The sequence below is a fragment of the Patagioenas fasciata genome, chromosome 2 (genome assembly GCF_037038585.1).
Source record: "Patagioenas fasciata isolate bPatFas1 chromosome 2, bPatFas1.hap1, whole genome shotgun sequence".
NCBI lineage: Eukaryota > Metazoa > Chordata > Aves > Columbiformes > Columbidae > Patagioenas > Patagioenas fasciata.
The window spans coordinates 117,883,331-117,901,153 of NC_092521.1; the positions used below are offsets into that span (position 1 = coordinate 117,883,331).

The 17,823-nt window shown below is 40.5% G+C and overlaps 1 protein-coding gene across 1 annotated transcript in view; it reads right to left on the reverse strand.

The window, feature by feature from the left end:
* Positions 1-17,823, reverse strand: part of DCLK3 (doublecortin like kinase 3) — a 28,884-nt gene that overhangs the window by 4,652 nt on the left and 6,409 nt on the right. The window contains exon 2 of the mRNA XM_065832981.2: positions 7,108-8,996. Coding sequence (XP_065689053.1) covers positions 7,108-8,996 — 1,889 coding nt within the window. The remainder of the gene's footprint in view (positions 1-7,107; positions 8,997-17,823) is intronic.

Sequence of the window (17,823 nt, forward strand, 5' to 3'; positions counted from 1 at the left end):
CTATTTCCTCTTGGGGAAGTAAACTCTCCCTTTCCCTTGGGAAAGCAAAGAAGAATGCTGTGGGTGTCGTTATGCCTAAATGCAATATTCCGAGGTAAGCTACTAACTTTACAGTGTCACTTGAGAAACACATCTCCATCATACTGGTCTAACAACAAAACAACCAAACAAAAGCTTCACTTTCTTTGCAAATTACTCTGCTACTGCACATGCTGCCCTGAAAATAAATGAGTCACAGTCATCATACAGTAAGAGTTGGAAAAATGGATCCATGCAGAATATCCTCCTAAATGGGTCAGTAGCTCCCATCTCTTATATCCACCTGGAAAGTAATCGAAATACTTGTTCCCATTTTAATTTTGTATGCATGGGTCTTTAGCATTAATTTGTACCGCAGTTAATGAAACATTACTTTAAGAAACAAAATATGTCAATTACATAGACAGTGAAACTGAGTGCACTCTCTGCAAGTTTGTGGGTGACGCCAAGCTGAGCGGTGCAGTTGACACACCTGAGTGATGACACGCCATCCATAGTGACCTGGAGAAGCTCAAGAAGTGAGCCCATGCAAATTTCATGAGGTTCAACACGGCCAAGTGCAAGGTCCTGCACCTGGGTCGGGCCAAGCCCCAGTATCAATACAGGCTGGGGGATGAAGGGATTGAGAGCAGCCCTCAGAAAAAGGATTTGGGGGTGCTGGTGGATGAAAGACTGGACATGAGGCAGCAAGGTGTGCTTGCAACCCAGAAGGCAAATCCTATCCTGGGCTGCATCACCAGCAGTGTGGCCAGCAGGTTGAAGGAGGTGATTCTGCTCCTCTGCTCTGACCCCACCTGGAGTCCTGTGTCCAAGCTCTGGAGCCCTCAGCACAGGAAAGACTTGGCCCTGTTGGAGAGGGGACAGAGGAGGCCACAAAAATAATGAGAGGGCTGTAACACCTCTGTTATAAGGACAGGCTGAGAGAGTTGGGGTTGTTCAGCCTGGAGAAGTGAAGGCTCCAGGGAGACCTTTTTGCAGCCTTTCAGTAATTAAAAGGGGCCTATAAGAAAGATGGGGACAGACTTTTTAGCAGGGCCTGTTACAACAGGACAAGGAATAATGCTTTTTGAAGTAAAGGAGGAGAGATTCAGGCTAGACATGAGGAAGAAATTTTTTACAATGAGGGTGGTGAAACACTGGCACAGGTTGCCCAGAGAGGTGGCAGCTATCTGGCTGAAGATGTCTCTGCTCACTGCTGGGGGAACTGGACTAAGTGACCTTTAAGGCCCCTTCCAACCCAAACTGTTCTATGATTCAAAGGCCAAGTCACAAAGAATGTTAGCAGTACAAGTAAATGGAGCAGTATTCTTAATACTGATGACTGATATTCAAATATTCTTTAAGAAGTAAAAAAGGTCATGAAATTGCTTTAAATGAAAAATGGTCTGTCTCTAGAACATGAGGAACAGATCAGCAGTTCAAAAGTCTACAAGGAAGTCAAGGAAATCTGGACATCAGTTTCGAATGAACAAACTGGAGTACAATGCAACAGGTATATACCATGCTTTAACACTTCATACTTTGCCATCAGACAGTGCTTAAGAAAGCCAAAAATTCAGAATGGTCCCTATCACAAGACAACTAAGGGCACAGATGAGACAAAATCTGCTCTCCTACATTACTAGCTGACTAATGCCCATTTATCATCCTTATGGAAACTTCAAGTGCTCATCCAATCTTGATTAAGCAAAATTTTTTGGGTTTTTTTTGTGGTGTTGGTTTTTAGTGGTTGTTGTTGCTTTGTTTTTTTTTCAAGAAAAAATATTACATTACAAAACAATACATCATGGCCTACTAATCCCTTTTAATCTTCTTTATAGAAAATATAAGCACTCTTCCAGTTTAGATTAAGCAAACCATTTGGGTTTTTTTTCTTTCTAAGAAAAAATATTTTTCAGTATGAAACTGAAAATAAAGTTTACTACGACCATTCAGTCAAAACTTCTGCAGGAGAAAGGTAAACTGCCATCGCCATTTTCTCAGTTATGTTAGTAAATTTCAGGATGATTTTTGTTATGATGCACTGTGGACACAACATCTGAAAAACAAAACAAAACAAAGCAAAGCACCAACCACCACCATTTCAAAAGTAAGTTACTTTCTAGAGCAGCATCTATCCACAGGATTTATACTCTAACAATAAAGGTAATAACAGTAGAATGCTACAAAAACTCACCATTGAAATGCACAATTTCATATGCACTATGAAAATTGGAGCACCAATATATATTCATATTGCATAAATAAAGCTTTTAAAATTATATAAGAAAATTATGTCACATGAAATTTCAGTTAAGATCCTGCATGCTACTGTACTAAGGCAAATAATACTGAAATGTTTATATAATTTTTTAGAAATCATTGGGGAGGTGGGGAGGGCAGAGAACACACTGGTCTTAATCCCAGTCCCAAAATCAGCAGGAAATGTCTTGCTCTGTAAAATACACTGTTGTATTTTTTTTTCTTTTATCAGGATGCTCGACTCCCAATCTCTCATCACAGCACCAGGTGGCAACAGTACACCATCTGTTCTTCCAGGACAAAACCACTGAGTTTTCATTTTCCTTAACAACAGAACAGGTAGGAACAGCATGCACTGTGGGTATATTTTCACAGGTTTACGACAATCATTTCAAAGACAGCATGTAACCTGTCAGCACACCTGAAAAACCTCAGCATCTTCAGTAACACTATGCTCAGAATAACTCAAAGTCAGCTGGGAAAGGATGAGCATTCCCTTCATCCCCAACTTTGTTACTCTCCAGTCTGCCCTTCCATCACCAGGCATCACCTTGAGCATGCAAATATGCTTCACTGTAGAAACAAAAGCTTCTCAGGTTTCTTTTACTCCTTCCTGAGGCCAGACTTACTCATAGCAGTATCAGAGAAAAGTGCAACCTGCTCAAGAGAATTCTAGCCTCTGACATCTACAGCAGTTGCCCTGTGAAATAGTGAGAACAAAGGAAAAATGGTAACATAAGATGAACATACTAGCCTTACTGTGACACCCAAGAAACAGCTATTACTGCCTCTGCATTCAAAACTACAACAAATGGTTCCAAAGGTCCATTTTAAAATGTTGCCCTGTCCTACCTGCCTATAGAGCTAATTGAGAAATGGAAGACCAATATGCAGTACACTTTCTATAGAAAAAACAATTTAGGCAACACAACTACTTGTATCCCTCAACAGCAAGGGAAGCCAGTATCTGTTAGTCTTGGACTAAAGGCAGTCAGAATTGCTCACTACGGTCAAATCCAGCATAGCAAGATAGTATTGTCTGAGGACTTCTAGGCATCCCAGCCATACATCCAGGAGATTATAATATACTATTGAAAAGCCAAGAGCCTCTTCAAAAAAGGGATTAATTGATCATTTCCTTTTCTCCTGTCTGTTGATGACTCTCAGCTCTTCATGTCCTTGTTTGTTTACATATCTACTTTATCACCCATCAGGGCGATTAAGATGATTATTTATAGCATTAATATTCCTCTGCATGCACACATATACAGTAGCACAGATTCTTCATCTAGACGTCACAAAAGCAAGCTAGACCATTGGACATTTTGTATATTAAAAAGAGAGTTAAACAAAAAGCACTGCTTATACATTCGAGTTTCAGACATCCCTCGCTTCTAACTAGAAGAATCGTTATAAAAAAATCTTACAGAAAATTCCCTGTGTAGATTAATCATACTGAAAGCTCTTGAGAGGTTAAACAGGATTTTAACCCAAACGTACTTGAAAACCTCTGACAGCACTTTGTGTATATGTAAATACTGTCAGAAAAGCAAAATTAAATGAAAGAAAAGCAACATTTGAACTTCTCATACATATATGAAAACTTGAGAGAGAAGAAGCGGGGGGGGGGGGGGGGAGGAAAAAAACTCAAATGCATAAAAAGTTATAACTCTTCTATGATCTATAAAGATGAGTGTTAAAAAATTACCGCATTAGTACATTTGAGAAGTATACAAGGAGATGAGTTTATAACCACTAATGCAAGCCAGTCCCCCAGAAAAGCAGGCAAGGATGTGACTTTCGATCTCTTGCAGCTCCAACTTGGAAAAAAAAAAAAATCACTACAATTTGAAATTAATTTCTGACCCACAAATCAAGAAATGCTAACACCTGTAGAATTAAACTGTCCCTTAGCTAAAAACTGTGCCAGGAAAATTCCACTCCTCCAGGTAGCATTAAATAAGTGACTGGTTTCTTTTGTGGGACCAAATATACCACATGGTGTAGCAAAGGTTTTATTGCTGAACACCTAGTCCTGAATCAGGTGATTGTGTTAACAGATGGGAGAGAGTCAGAGCAGCTGTCTTCACATCAACTGTCAAACAGATTTTGTTTTTGTAGCACATGTCACCACCCTCCTGCCTCACAGCTGCGCTGCACAGAGTCCAGTCATTGTGGGCACATGCAGTAGTAAAAGAGGGAGGGGAAAAACAAAAAGAAAGGTAATGGCAGACTCTTACAGAAGTTTCTAACTAGAGGACAGTTCCATACGAGGAACAGTCATGCAGTGAACTAATAATTAAACTAGGTTTCCATCTCTTTCTTGTGTCAATAATTTTACAATTTACTACACATCAGAGTGTATTTCCATCTTTTCCTCTGTAGGGACAGAAAGGGTTTTCCTTCTTTCCTCAGCTGCTTATTTTCCTGAAACTTACAGAAACTTTTTTCCCAGTTCACTGCTTCTCCATCAGCTGTCACGGAAATTAGCCAGTATCTTCAAAAGTCATAAGGAACAGTGTTACATTCTCACACAAAGCAGGTGTACAGTAGCTAAACGCATTTCCTTAGTAAAAGAGACCAAGGATCTTTTCCATTTCCCACTTGCTGGAAAGGTTTAAGGAAAAATAGTTGACAAAAATGAAGGACAGGATTCACCTGACCAAAAGAAGATCCCAAAGTAGCACAAATAAGTCAGCATCCCAAAAGTACATACCTATTTGTGTCCTCTGTGCATGAAGAAAATCAAGGGGGACCAATTCAGGCTTAAACATCCATAGTATAGGAATCAGAAGTGCAACAAGAGGTATCCCACAACCAAGGACATCCCTGCAAGATGCCAGCCTTTCCACCAATGCGCTTCCTCTCCAGAAGGCTGCCCCCAGTCCCTGACCCACCAACAGCAGATAAATCCATGAAATTTACTTCAATACTGACTGTTGTTGTTCAGCACCAGCTTACGTTAACATCACTGGTAGCTCTCCGCCCTACTCTGCTGCTATTGCTCCAACCACTTCAAGGGGTTAGAGGCAGCACATTAAAAGTCAGAGAAGCCAGAATCTTGGTTAAATGGCCTATATTTATAGGGATGCTTATTAGATAGCAACATGAGCTATCCAACACTATCAAGACCTTATAAAATCATTTGGCTTGTTGAACAGACTGACCTTCCAAAGGACGCTGTTTGTAAATGGTATCTAATACAGGCTTTCACAGCCAATTAGCAGCAAGGTGAAACTGGGACAGGCACAATTTTCTTTCCCATAGTGTTTCGGTAGCACTGTTCTCTCTCATATGACAAAATACATACAGGCTGAGAGCCACTCTGTTCTTTAAAAATATTTTCTGACTATCAAAACAGGCAATGTGATTATTTCAGTGCTACACAACTTTGTCACCGCCCAGCAATCTCTGTTCTGCAGTGCTATGAACTAAACGTGAATACAACCAGAACAGACCTGTATCGTGCCTCCCTTCGCTCTACCTGCATCGCTGTGATAATTACATATTATAGAGAGAAATGAAGCATCTGGTCCCAGGTGTTCCAGGTGCACTAGCTTATTTTCAGAAAAGAGGAAGGAGCAGAGCCTGGTTCAAAATGAAAAATCAGCTTCTGGAAAAAGCCCTGCAATTCTAAGTGACGTTTTGTTCTAAGGGCAAAATAAGCCATGAAGGTGAGACCTAGATGCAAATTTCTTCCTGCAAACCAGCCACTTTCACTCACTGTCTTTTATTTACACACATGCCAAGGAATTTTATTGGACTAAGCAGGATGCATGGCAGGACTTCATGTAGATGCTACTGGTTAGTCAAAAGGTTTTGGAGCAAACCTTTCAGGCCCAGCTGTGTTCAATCTCTGCATATTATACAGGCTACACTGTTGCTTTTCTCCAGATATTCACACTGATTTATACCAAAAATTAATTCCCTTAAAGAACTGAATGGTACATAGGACTAGATAATCTATTATCTCTTTTTTTTTTTTTTTTCTGGTTAACCAACTATGACCTTCCACCAGCAGATCAAATTTGATTTCTTAGAGACTGGCAAATATTTGGTATCAGGAAATTTGGAACTCTAGTAGAAGACTGTAACACAATTAGCAAGGAAGAGCTGCTAAGTGTTTCTGTTCTACAATGGGTGTCTTGTCAAGTGTGAATACTGCAAGCATTTCTACGCATATTCACATGTGAGTAACTCCATTGACTTCAGTGCTGGATGCAAAGAACGTAGCCTGAGAAATGTATTGAAAAAAAACAACTTTTTGGTGTGAAGTTAGTATCTGAGCTGACTTCAGTGCTGTATTTCAGCAAAACACTCAGATTTTACTGTCAGATTATTTCAATCACTTGCATTGTACTTCGGCTCCTGAGAAAATAAATTGTCACAAGATAGAAATCACTACAGTAGAAGACTAGTGCAGTGGTCTGCAGGATGTGTGACTGCAGTCCACCAAATAAATAAGCTAAATTAGCAATTTTAGTAACTTTTGGTCTGCACAGAAGATGCCTTATGACTCAGTGGATGCTTCATGCAAAAAAAAAAAAATCATCCTTGCACACCTGGAAGTCAGATGACAAGTTACAGCGCGTTTTTCAGAAAAATACAAAGGCTCACTACCCCTGAAAGCCAGGTCATTTTTATTTGAATTTCTATCTGCAAGCACTGTTATCTGTAATGCACAGCAATTGTACCTATTTTTCCAAACAGTTCTACCACAGCGCATTATCTCTGCACAGTATCTGCTTAAAAATATTCAAAGATTCATAACTAAAAGAAAAATAAATTCAACTCCTGCACATATGTAGTATGTTTGCCAATACCTACCAAAAGATTCTCTGGTTTGAGGTCCCTGTGGACAATGTTCTTGCTGTGAATATAAACCAGTGCTTCACACAGGTCAGTGATCATGACAGCAGCATCATGCTCCGTGAACTTCACACTTTCTATGATTGCATCAAACAAGTCCCCTCCTGGGACATACTCCAGGATTAGGTAGATCTCAGCTTCTGTCTCATACACTTCAATTAAGCTTACTATGTTGGGATGAGAGAGACTCCTAATGATCAGAATTTCACTTTCCATCATGTCCTCTTTCCCTTTCAGCTTGGATTTGTCAACAATTTTCATGGCATAGATCTGATTGGAGTCACAGTGGCGACATTCCTTCACCACTGCAAAGTTCCCATCCCCAATAGTTCTGCCAATCTCATAGTGTTTTTCCACATCAGTTCTGCTTTTAATGGTATGCCTCCGGCTTGTGTTTTCCAATCCCTGAGCCTTGTTTTCTTCTTTATTGACTCTGCGCTCCCCCATTTTTTCTCGTCGTGTCATGTCACTCTCTCTATGTGCAATATTGCCCTCTCCTCTAGCACCCTCCTCTTTAGCCCTTTGTCCCTCTCTGCCCTCCCTATATGTCTTAGATGGTCTCTCAGCATCCCTTGTAGAGTCTTTCTTTAGCCAACCACTTTGATTCATTACACAGCTACTTCCATTCTCTTCCCTCACTTCATGAGTTACCTGAAGCCCTTCTACAGTATGCTTCTTGATTTTCACTACTTCCTTCCCATGGTTTTCACGTTTCTCCACATCCCTTTCCTTCTCCATGCTCCTTTTTTGCTTCTCCAGCCCTTCATTATCATTCCTAGGCAGGGGCTTCCACGTCCTCCTACAGCCATTATCTTTCCAACCAACATCCTCACCTTCCAGACAAGCCTCTGAAGATTTTCGGCAATTCCTGATTTTTGCATTTCTTTCTATCTGGTACCTCTGACATGCACCTGTGTTCAGGTCTCTGTTCTCAAATGAGGCCTCAGCCTGCCTTTCCCTTTGTAACTTTTGTCTGGCCTGCCATTCCTGTTCACACTTCTCACACCTCACCAACTCCTCTAAACTCTCTCCTAATCCCTCCTCAGGACTTCGTTCATGGTTAAGGTACCTCTCACTTTCTCGGGTTTTTCTAGAAGGCTTTATTCCATGTTCACCATCCCAGCTCTCTCTAGTCCACTTTTTTTTGGTTCTCATTTTTTCCTCTTGCTTTGTCTTGGCTTGACTTTTCCCCTCATGTCGAGTTACCAGTTTGGGAGACATGCCATCACTGCAGCTCTTGGCAATTTCTGTCTCATCAAAGCCACTGTCCACTATCAAAGCCTTGTCACACAGCCTGCTCTTCAGTTTTTGGGACTGCTCCTCATTCTGCTGAATAGCAGCACAGGCAGCATAAGGATTTTCAGGATAAAGTTCTTGTAACACCACTTCCAGGTTTTTCAAAGTAAGGGGCTCCCTCCCCATAGCTATGAAGGCATCACCTTCCCTGAAGAAGTCAGAAACGCTTCGGATTTCTCTGCCTCTCAGATTGTAAAGCTTTCTCACACGGTCATTCTTCCAGCGTGGAAAACCCAGAGCTTCTGAAATGTCAGCCAGCAGCTGTTCAAAGGTCTGGACCGATCTCCTGTTGAGAAGCAAGGTTATCCTTCTGAGTGTGTGTCCACCGGGTTTCACCACTGTAATAATCCTCGGCTTCACAGGACTGTGCTCTGAATGTATTGTGTGAAAACCATTGCGGGGATTAAAACATGGGGGCCTATGACTGCTTTCACTCGAACAAGGTTTTCCAGCGTTTCCACGACCAACAGGAGGACAAGTCCCATGCAGTTTCCTCTCTCTTACTTTTGAGCTTCCGTTGTGTGATGAACGGTCAAAGAAGCCTCGGCGCCCTAAAGTAAACAAAAAGCAAGCAGATTATTTATTTTGCATCATCAGATCTTTTTGTGTAATAGTGTTCTACATATCAGTGTATGTGACCTCAGAGAGTAAGGGTAGGTGCCTTCAACGCTTATAAAAAACTAACTGACACTAAGGAATAACTCCACATACATGCAACATTTTCAAGATTCTGAGAAAATGTAAATGCACCTTGTGACAGAGAAATGCTATTAAAAATAATAATATTGAAAACAAATAGATCTTTCTCCTAACTCCTCCCATCTTCCAGAAATCTTAATAAAATAAGGTTACTTGTGCCAGGATTGCATCCGGATTGTTTAGCATCCTCTGATGAATCCACCTACCATGAACTCACTCAGTTCCTTTCTGAGCCCAATTACAATTTTGGTCTCTGTAAACCCTGTGACAGCAAGTTCCACAATTGCATGAAGTAAAAGAAATTAATTACTTCTGGTTTAAAAATCCTAGAGATGGCTATGTGTATGCAACCTTATATTCTTATAAATAAATATCTTCACTCTTCCTGGACCATAAATTTAGTTTCTAGACTTTCATAACAAATTAAGTAAATGAGATTCTTTTTAAAAAGTATTACTTGGTATAATTTTACAGCAATTTTATAGTACATTTAATAGTAACATAAATTAATATTTTCCCTTAAAGAAAGGTCATCTTAGTTCTGTTTAATAATTGGAGTCCCAGTTTTCTGACATTCTGGCTTGATATTTTTATTTTTTAAAATTATGTAAAAATTGCACAAACTCCTGAATATTTTTTAAGGACATGAACAATTTTCTGTACAATATTTCATCTTAGATCACTGACCAACAAGAAAACAGTACCACCCTTCATCTGTAATCTAAAAAGGAAAAACTGAAAACATAATACGTGGTTATGGACAAGCCAAGCTATAGCATAATACACTGTCTATAAACACAACAATAAGCTAAGAATAAAAATGTCTCCTTAAAGTACTCCAGTTTCTTGTATTTCAGATGAAAACTTGATTGCAATGCAATTCTTTTCAGCCTCAAGAAATGAACTTTCAGAATGAGATCACAGAGTACTTCCAATTCCATTTAAAAGTCTTGTGGTTCAGTTGGGAACAAACATTCAACATGTACCATCTAACAGGATCAAGCAGCCAGAATGATTACTGAATGATTACAAGGAAAATTCCATACACAAATGGTTTATCTCCCAGAGAATGCCACTCATTTTTATATATTGCTACGATTACATAGTCAGTGCAGCGTGCAAATCCACAACGGAAAATCTGTGCATATGAGTATTTCTCTTGGTGCGAGGGTTAACACACGTGTGTTCAAGGGTTCCGGCAAGCGTAAGCCTCCTACATTTTGGTTTTCAACTGCTGAAAAGCCATTTTTTGTACTTCAAGCTATGTATTTTTATTTGTCCTTTTCATCAAGGCATAATAGAGTGAAGAGGAAATACGCCTCCTCACCTAGAATAACAAACAATAGGGAAAACTACAGCAACTGTTGGAACGTTTTACTCCCTCTGCCTCAAAAATAGCAGATCCAAATGGCCAGGGGTTAAGTGGGGAAAGCCCACAAAAATACACTGCTTCGAACCCCCGCTCTGTTGCTGCCTTCGTTCCACGTATGAGGATGGACACTTCTTAATACTCTCACCAGCTATAAGCCCTGTGTGCTCCCCAGCACATCTCTTACATCTTGGTTTCATTTTCTTCCTCTGCCAAATTAGATAGACACTTCTTCTCCAAGTAAATATCACAAAGAAGCCCAGCTGCCAGCATGCTGATGGAAGACGTAAGCATTATATAAGAGCCACCAGTGACTAATGCTTGGTGGTTGCACAAGTTATTTCTGTCTTCATTCTGCTTTTTAAGGATGATCTCTTGTTATCAAAAGACAACTACATATGTGCTAGCAATTTTTCAGCAATCAGATATTTACATTCCACCCAGAATAAAGCCTACTCTGAATGGGGAGGGGAGGGGGGGGGAAATGAGATGTAATAATAGTTCCCTGAAATCTAAATCAACTTCAGAACATGTTGGTTACCAGGAACTGCCAAAGCTCTGCATTTAAACATCATTTCCAGAGTCTTGCATATCCACTGTCATCAAAGCATTACCTTGCTTATGGGAACAGTCTGTGACATTTTTACTGGTTATAATCTTAGTACAACATAAAAACAATGCTACACTACTAATGACTTTTCCCACAGATTATGTTTCTCCCAGCTATGCTGCTATTATCACACTTTTCTACAAACCATTCATTTTAAGCGCCTGGCTGCACTGTTGATTGTTTGAATTACACAAACATCAGTAGTGTTTCCTTTCTTCACTAAATTGGCTAAGCTTTAAACAGAAACCAAGTTTATTTTTTAATTATGTAACTAATGGAAAAAGAGTGGTTCTATGTAATTATTAAAAACAATGCAAGAATGTGCTTTTAAAATTGGCTTAATTTCTAGCCAAAAACAGTTTGACACAAACCAGAAGTTAACATATACTAATTTTAGGAATAATATTGCATATTCTTCTAAGATACAGAAGAAAGTTACATGAGTGCTTAAATCAATGCATAAAGGAATCTCCTAATGTCTTCTGAGAAAAGTAGAAGTGTCAAATTTTGTCAAGGTTGTAGTCACAATGACTATATATTACTTAAATAAAAAAATAATCTTGGTTGCCTGTTACAACTTTTTCAGTCATAATTTCTGTTATTTTGCAGTTATGCTATAGTTATTTTAATTGACATGCATGAAGTAAGCCTCAATCTGTCAGGAAAGTGCATATACTTAAAGCAGTAACAAGCATTTCTAGAAAGCCTTCAAAGGTCACACACATACACAAATCCCATAGCTACAATTTATATCGCTTCAAAACCTTGTTTCCATATTTATATACAAGTGGGTGAAGGAGGAAGAGGGAGGTGGGATCAAAAACACACTTCAATGAGTCTGAGTACTGGCAAATTATACATCAGAAATAAAATGGTTTTTTTATCCTGAGAGCTAATGGTTATCAAATATCCGTATTTCTTGTAATTGTTAATATAGATGGATGCATGTATCTATTTTTAGCATCTATCCGTATCTAGAATCACAGAACCATTTAGGTTGGAAGGTACCTTTAAAAGTCATCTAGTCCAACCCCCTTGCAATGAGCAGGGACATCTTCAACTAGATCAGGTTGCTCATATGCTTGCATACCAACAAGTATCAATCTATAGGATGATGTAAAAGATTAAGAGGGCAGAAGACTGTATGGGAGCAGCACAGTCAAGCTGCATACATGGGCACAGAGAAAAGAAAACCAGGACTCGCAGAGTGATACAGAGTTCCAGATGATGGCCTGGATGAGTGTACTCGTCGATGGATAAAGAACTGGCTGGATGGCTTGGCGCAAACAGTTGTGGTGAACGGAGCCAAATTCAGTTGGCGGCCAGTCACGAGCAGTGTTCCCCAGGGCTCAGTATTAGCGCCAGTTCTGTTTAATCTCTTTATCAATAACCTGGATGAGGGGATTGAGTGCACCCTCAGTAAGTTTGCAGATGACACCAAACTGGGTGGGAGTGTTGATCTGCTGGAGGGTAGGATGGCCATACAGAGGGACCTGGACCATCGGGCTGAGGCCAATTGTATGAGGTTCAACAAGGCCAAGTGCTGGGTCCTGCACTTGGGTCACAACAACCCCAGGCAGTGCAATAGGCTTGGGGAAGAATAACTGTAAAGCTGCCTGGCAGAGAGGGATCTGGGGGTGTTGACTGAAAGCCAGCTGAACATGAGCCAGTAGTGTGGCCAGGTGGCCAAAAAGGCCAATAGCATTCTGGCTTGTATCAGGAATAGTGTGGCCAGCAGGACTAGAGAAGTGATCGTGCCACTGTACTCAGCACTGGTGACGCCCCACTTTGAACACTGTGTTCAGTTTCAGGCCCCTCATCATAAGAAGGACATTGAGGTACCAGGGAGAGTGCAGAGGAGGGTGACAAAGCTGGTGAGGGGCCTGGAGCACAAGTCTGATGAGGAGCAGCTGAGGGAACTGGGGCTGTTTAGCCTGGAGAAAAGGAGGCTGAGGGGAGACCTTATCACTCTCTACAACTACCTGAAAGGAGGTTGTAGCATGGAGAGTGTTGGTCTCTTCTCCCAAGTAGCAACTGATAGGATGAGAGGAAATTGCCTCAAGTTGCACGAGGGGAGGTTCAGATTGGATATTAGGAAAAAATTCTTCACAGAAAGGGTTATCAGGTATTGGAACAGGCTCCCCAGGGAAGTGGTGGAGTCACCATCCCTGGAGGTGTTTAAAAGGCATTTAGACGATGTTCTTAGGGACATGGTTTAGTACTAGAGTTAGGTTAGGTTATGGTTGGACTTGATAATCCTGAGGGTCTCTTTCAAGTGAAACGATTCTATGATTCTATTCTATGATGAAGAAATGATGGTCTTGTAGGGTAAACAATCACACCAACTCCCTAGAGAAGCAGGTAAGATGGGACAAACATGTATCTGGGGGCTCAAACAGGCAGAAGGAACAAGAAGTTCAGCACTTGCTGACCAGAGCACAGAGAGAGAAAAAGGTTGCTAAAGGGAGGGCAGCTTTTGTGGTTCATTTTCAAAATGCAACTCACAAACCACCTGTGATAGTCCCAGTCAATCCCACTGAAGGGAAAGAAACCACAAAAACTCCTCTAGAAGACCTTTCATTGTAGGATTTTGGCTCATACTCTGGGCTTGGAGTAAAATAGTGTTCATTCAGAATAATTAAGTTCTGACTAAAGTGTGTATACAGTTCTTCAACCAATCTAGATCTTTAGGAATTGCCCGGCTACACCACCTACAACAGTAATGGGGTTTGCCAGAGGTCACCTATTCTTGCGATTAAAAACATATGGCTGCCATTTGCCCCTCAAAACTTAACCCTTCCCTTGACCAGTCTCTAGGTTTTTGTTCATTGATTAAAATATTTCCACTCATCTGGTATTCCTTCTTGGCTCTCCTGCTTGAGATCACAGTTCCAGTAATTAAGTGAATGGTTCACCCAGCAGCTAATTCTGTTATCAAGTCACAGGCTACAGTGGAATTAAATTTTTACAAGGAGTATTATAGCACAATTTAAAACAGAAAGCAACACTGCAATAAGATCTAGTTATGGATTTGCTTTCTGTGAACAAAATGCTGTTATTTAAGCCTTGCAATTTCTTCAGAAGACTTTGGATCAACATGAAAGTCTCCACTTACAAAAGCAAACATAAAAACTCCCCGAAACATGAGCAGCATTAGCAGTCAAGCTGCACATGACAAAAATTGTGTATCTGGGAGTTGTTTTGATGTATTGATCACAATATAGCATAACCAAAATATTGTTTCAAATGCGAAGGGACAGAAATGTCTGTTTTCTCCGTAAGCACCTCAATTCCTGCTGAGAACATGCAAAACAAAGACCATAGAGTAAAAATTTAATCTTAATTGGAACCCAAACCATTTCATTCATGTCAAAGTATCAACAGGTATCTTGAAGTACCTGAGGATGAAGAATGTCTCTGGACTTTAACCCAGAGCAGCCAAGCATGTTTCACACAGGTTACCAGTGTGCATCAGCAGTCACCTCCAGGATGCAATCTGAGTCCTCTAGAAGTATGCCATCCTGATCTCCTCTTCTTGCTGTAAATTATTAAATGTTGCAACTGTCAGGGCTAGCACACACTGTTGGTGCCCAAAACTGAAGCAGTGGTACAACAAGTCTCAATGTACTAAATTAGTTACATGGAAACAAAATATGATCACAGGCATTCTTTTACAGCAAGTAAATTTTACATGGGCATTATTTACAGCCCTGCTTTTGGAAACACTACTGGGGAATTTTTCTCTAAAGAGCCGTAGTTGTAGCACCTTCTCTTTCCTTTTCTTCCCTCCCTACTCTTTACATCATCTTAGGGCAGAGAATTTGTTTGAGTCAGGACTGGTGGTTATTTCAGCAACAACGAAAAGGCAGTCACGCTCTTTTGGTTTTGTCCAGATAAAATCCCGAGTAAAAAAGAAAGTCAAATTTCACAAGGACTGGAGCAAGATAGTGTCAAACGTTGCAGGACAGTCCCAGTTGGTTCGAACCTATGCAAGTTTCAAAGGCTCACACAGCTCAGTGGTATGGTGGACCTTGAGGACCACAGCATGCTTCAAGCTAAGCTTGAAAAATGTCTTTTCCACTGGATCAGCCACTTTAGTGACTGATCCAGGAGCATCAACCACCAGAACCGAGACAACAGTCTGTCTCTCCATCCTCTTGGTGATTCCATGGCGCTCCTCTGTGCAGTAGCTATTCAATTCAGACAAAAGCAGACAGAGCAGATCATGAAGGAAAGGAACATCTGAAAACTGGGCATTCAGAGGTATTACACAAGCCATTTCCATGGGAGGTCAGAGTCTGGCTGCTTTCAAAAACCCCACCAGCTATGAGGCCAAGACAGTAATGTTAATAATAAAAAGTAGAAGTTGAACAGTTGAATCAAAAGTCTGAGATTGAGTAAAGGCGGCTGGACTTCTCACAGCCAGACTGAGAGTCAATAAGGCAAATCAAGGAGACTAGAAACGGCTTGTCAAAAGGGAAACCAGAAGAAAAACATGGAGCACAGAGACTTTACTACCAAAGGAAACTACTACTACAGACAAACATGTTCAGAGACAGAAAAACAGGACGAGGGAAAAGGGGATCACTGTCCTCCCATGTGTTGTGGATGACAAATTAGCTCAGCAAAGAGGCAGGATTAGAAATTTCTTATAAAACGGGGTATGGCAAAGGGATTAAAAATGGAAGTTGATTATGGAAATGCCAAGGAGAGATGCAATGCAGTAGGAGCTGGGAGAGGGAGCTGGAACTTGCAGGGAGTGAAGAAGGAGGCTGGGAACAGGAGAGGGAACTGGAAGGGTTGTCACCATCCAAAGGCCAGCCTGCATGTAGCAGAGCCAGACACTGGAACTGAAAAAGGAAACCTAGTGAAGAACTGGACCAAGAGCAGAGAAAAGAAGTCATAAGAGGACTACAGGCACTGTCTGACCACAATTCCTATGAACTTTGATACCGGCTGATGGCAATTTCTATGAACGTTGCTGACACAGTGGAAGCAGATGGAGACTGTAACAGGGAAGGAGTAAAATGTGAGGGTGAGAATAAGAACAGGTTGGATGCTGAGCTTAGGCAAAGGATGGGACCAGGAGCCAGCAACAGAACTGTCCTCGCGTGGTCTGTTCCTTTGAAGTTCTTCATCAAGGACATCCACCTGCTTTTGTTGTCACTTACCATATTATAACAGTCCACCTTGCTTTTTTTTTTTTTCTTTAAGAACAGGAAAAACCACATGCACAAAAACAGCTGACTACATTAAGAGAACATTACCAATGTCATCATTAAGACAGGACAAACAAACAAAGTTGTCAGCATCACTTGCATTCACTTCCTCCTTGCACACAAGATAGTTCAGAAGTGCATACAGTTTTTCCTATGTCTCCTCCAGGTACAGTGGATGCTCCCCCAGACACAGTGGAATCAGGACTGTGCCATAAAAAAAGAAAAAAAGCTGTTGCCCATAGAGACCTTAACCCCTGTAATTAGAGCTGATAAGCGTGTAGTGAAAGAATACAGGAAGAAGAATAGTTTCTCTGTGTATGGCAGCATAGCCCTGAAGAACCAGATTTTCTCTCAACCAATTCCATAGAGTTTCAAAGCAAACTATTGAATCTAGATTTCATAGAGAGGAGTACATTCTGGTGGTATCCCACGACCTGATCCACAAACCTGCTCAGTCCTCACAACTGCAAGAGAATTTACTGGAAGAAGCACTTCAGACACATCGTAATAAAAACACAACATACAGATAATGCTAAGTCACCCCAAAATCCAGGACCCAGGTGTTCCAAGTTGCATTCTTCCCCAAATTGAAGTACTTTTGACTTTATTTTTTGCATCTTGACTCCCACTGACTGCAGTTCACGCCCTCTCTTTACAGCTATCACAGAGACACTGCTCCATGTTTGTTGCTGTAGCAATAACCATGACAGAACAGCTCACAAGTTAATGAGCATGTATTAGCAGCAGGGTTCAGAAAGCACGCAGTGAAAGGCACAAACAGCCAGAGGAAACAGTAAGCAGACGCTCATTAGGTAAGCTTTGTCCATCATATGCATTGATGGAGCCAGAGACCCTGGAGGGGAAAATGCAGCATCTGATAGTGTAATTAATGTTTATATCTTAATGCACAGGAACACAGGTTGCAGGGACAGCACTGCTAATCAATAGTCATGAAGGCTTGACTTTGAATAATGCTAGATTACAAGTACATGGCCTTGTAGAAGTAAATTTTTTAATACATTAAACAAATCATATGTGTTCAGAATGCATTTGATGGTAAGGAAGTTACAAAATATACTATGCAATAACATATTACTGTAAATCACATTAAATAATAACCATGGTTTACTAAACCAAATTAAGTCTTCTAAAAATACTTAGATTGTGCTTATTTTAAGTGTATTTCATCTAATTCCATTAAAAAACAACTCATCGTGGCATTTGCATGAATTCTTATCTGCATCAGCTACTGGTGCAGATGAAAAACAAATCTATGTTCAATATTAAAAATACCATTTATCAGGTAGAATCTTTCAAGAACAGTTCTAATACTATCACAATTAAAAAAAAAAAAAAAACAAAAACAACAAACAAACGAGAGATAGAATCAGTTTCATTTCTATAACATTGTTTCTGCTACCCTGTTGGGTACTTCCAGTCATCCTTATGCCAGCATACCCATGTCTAACTTGCATTAGTAT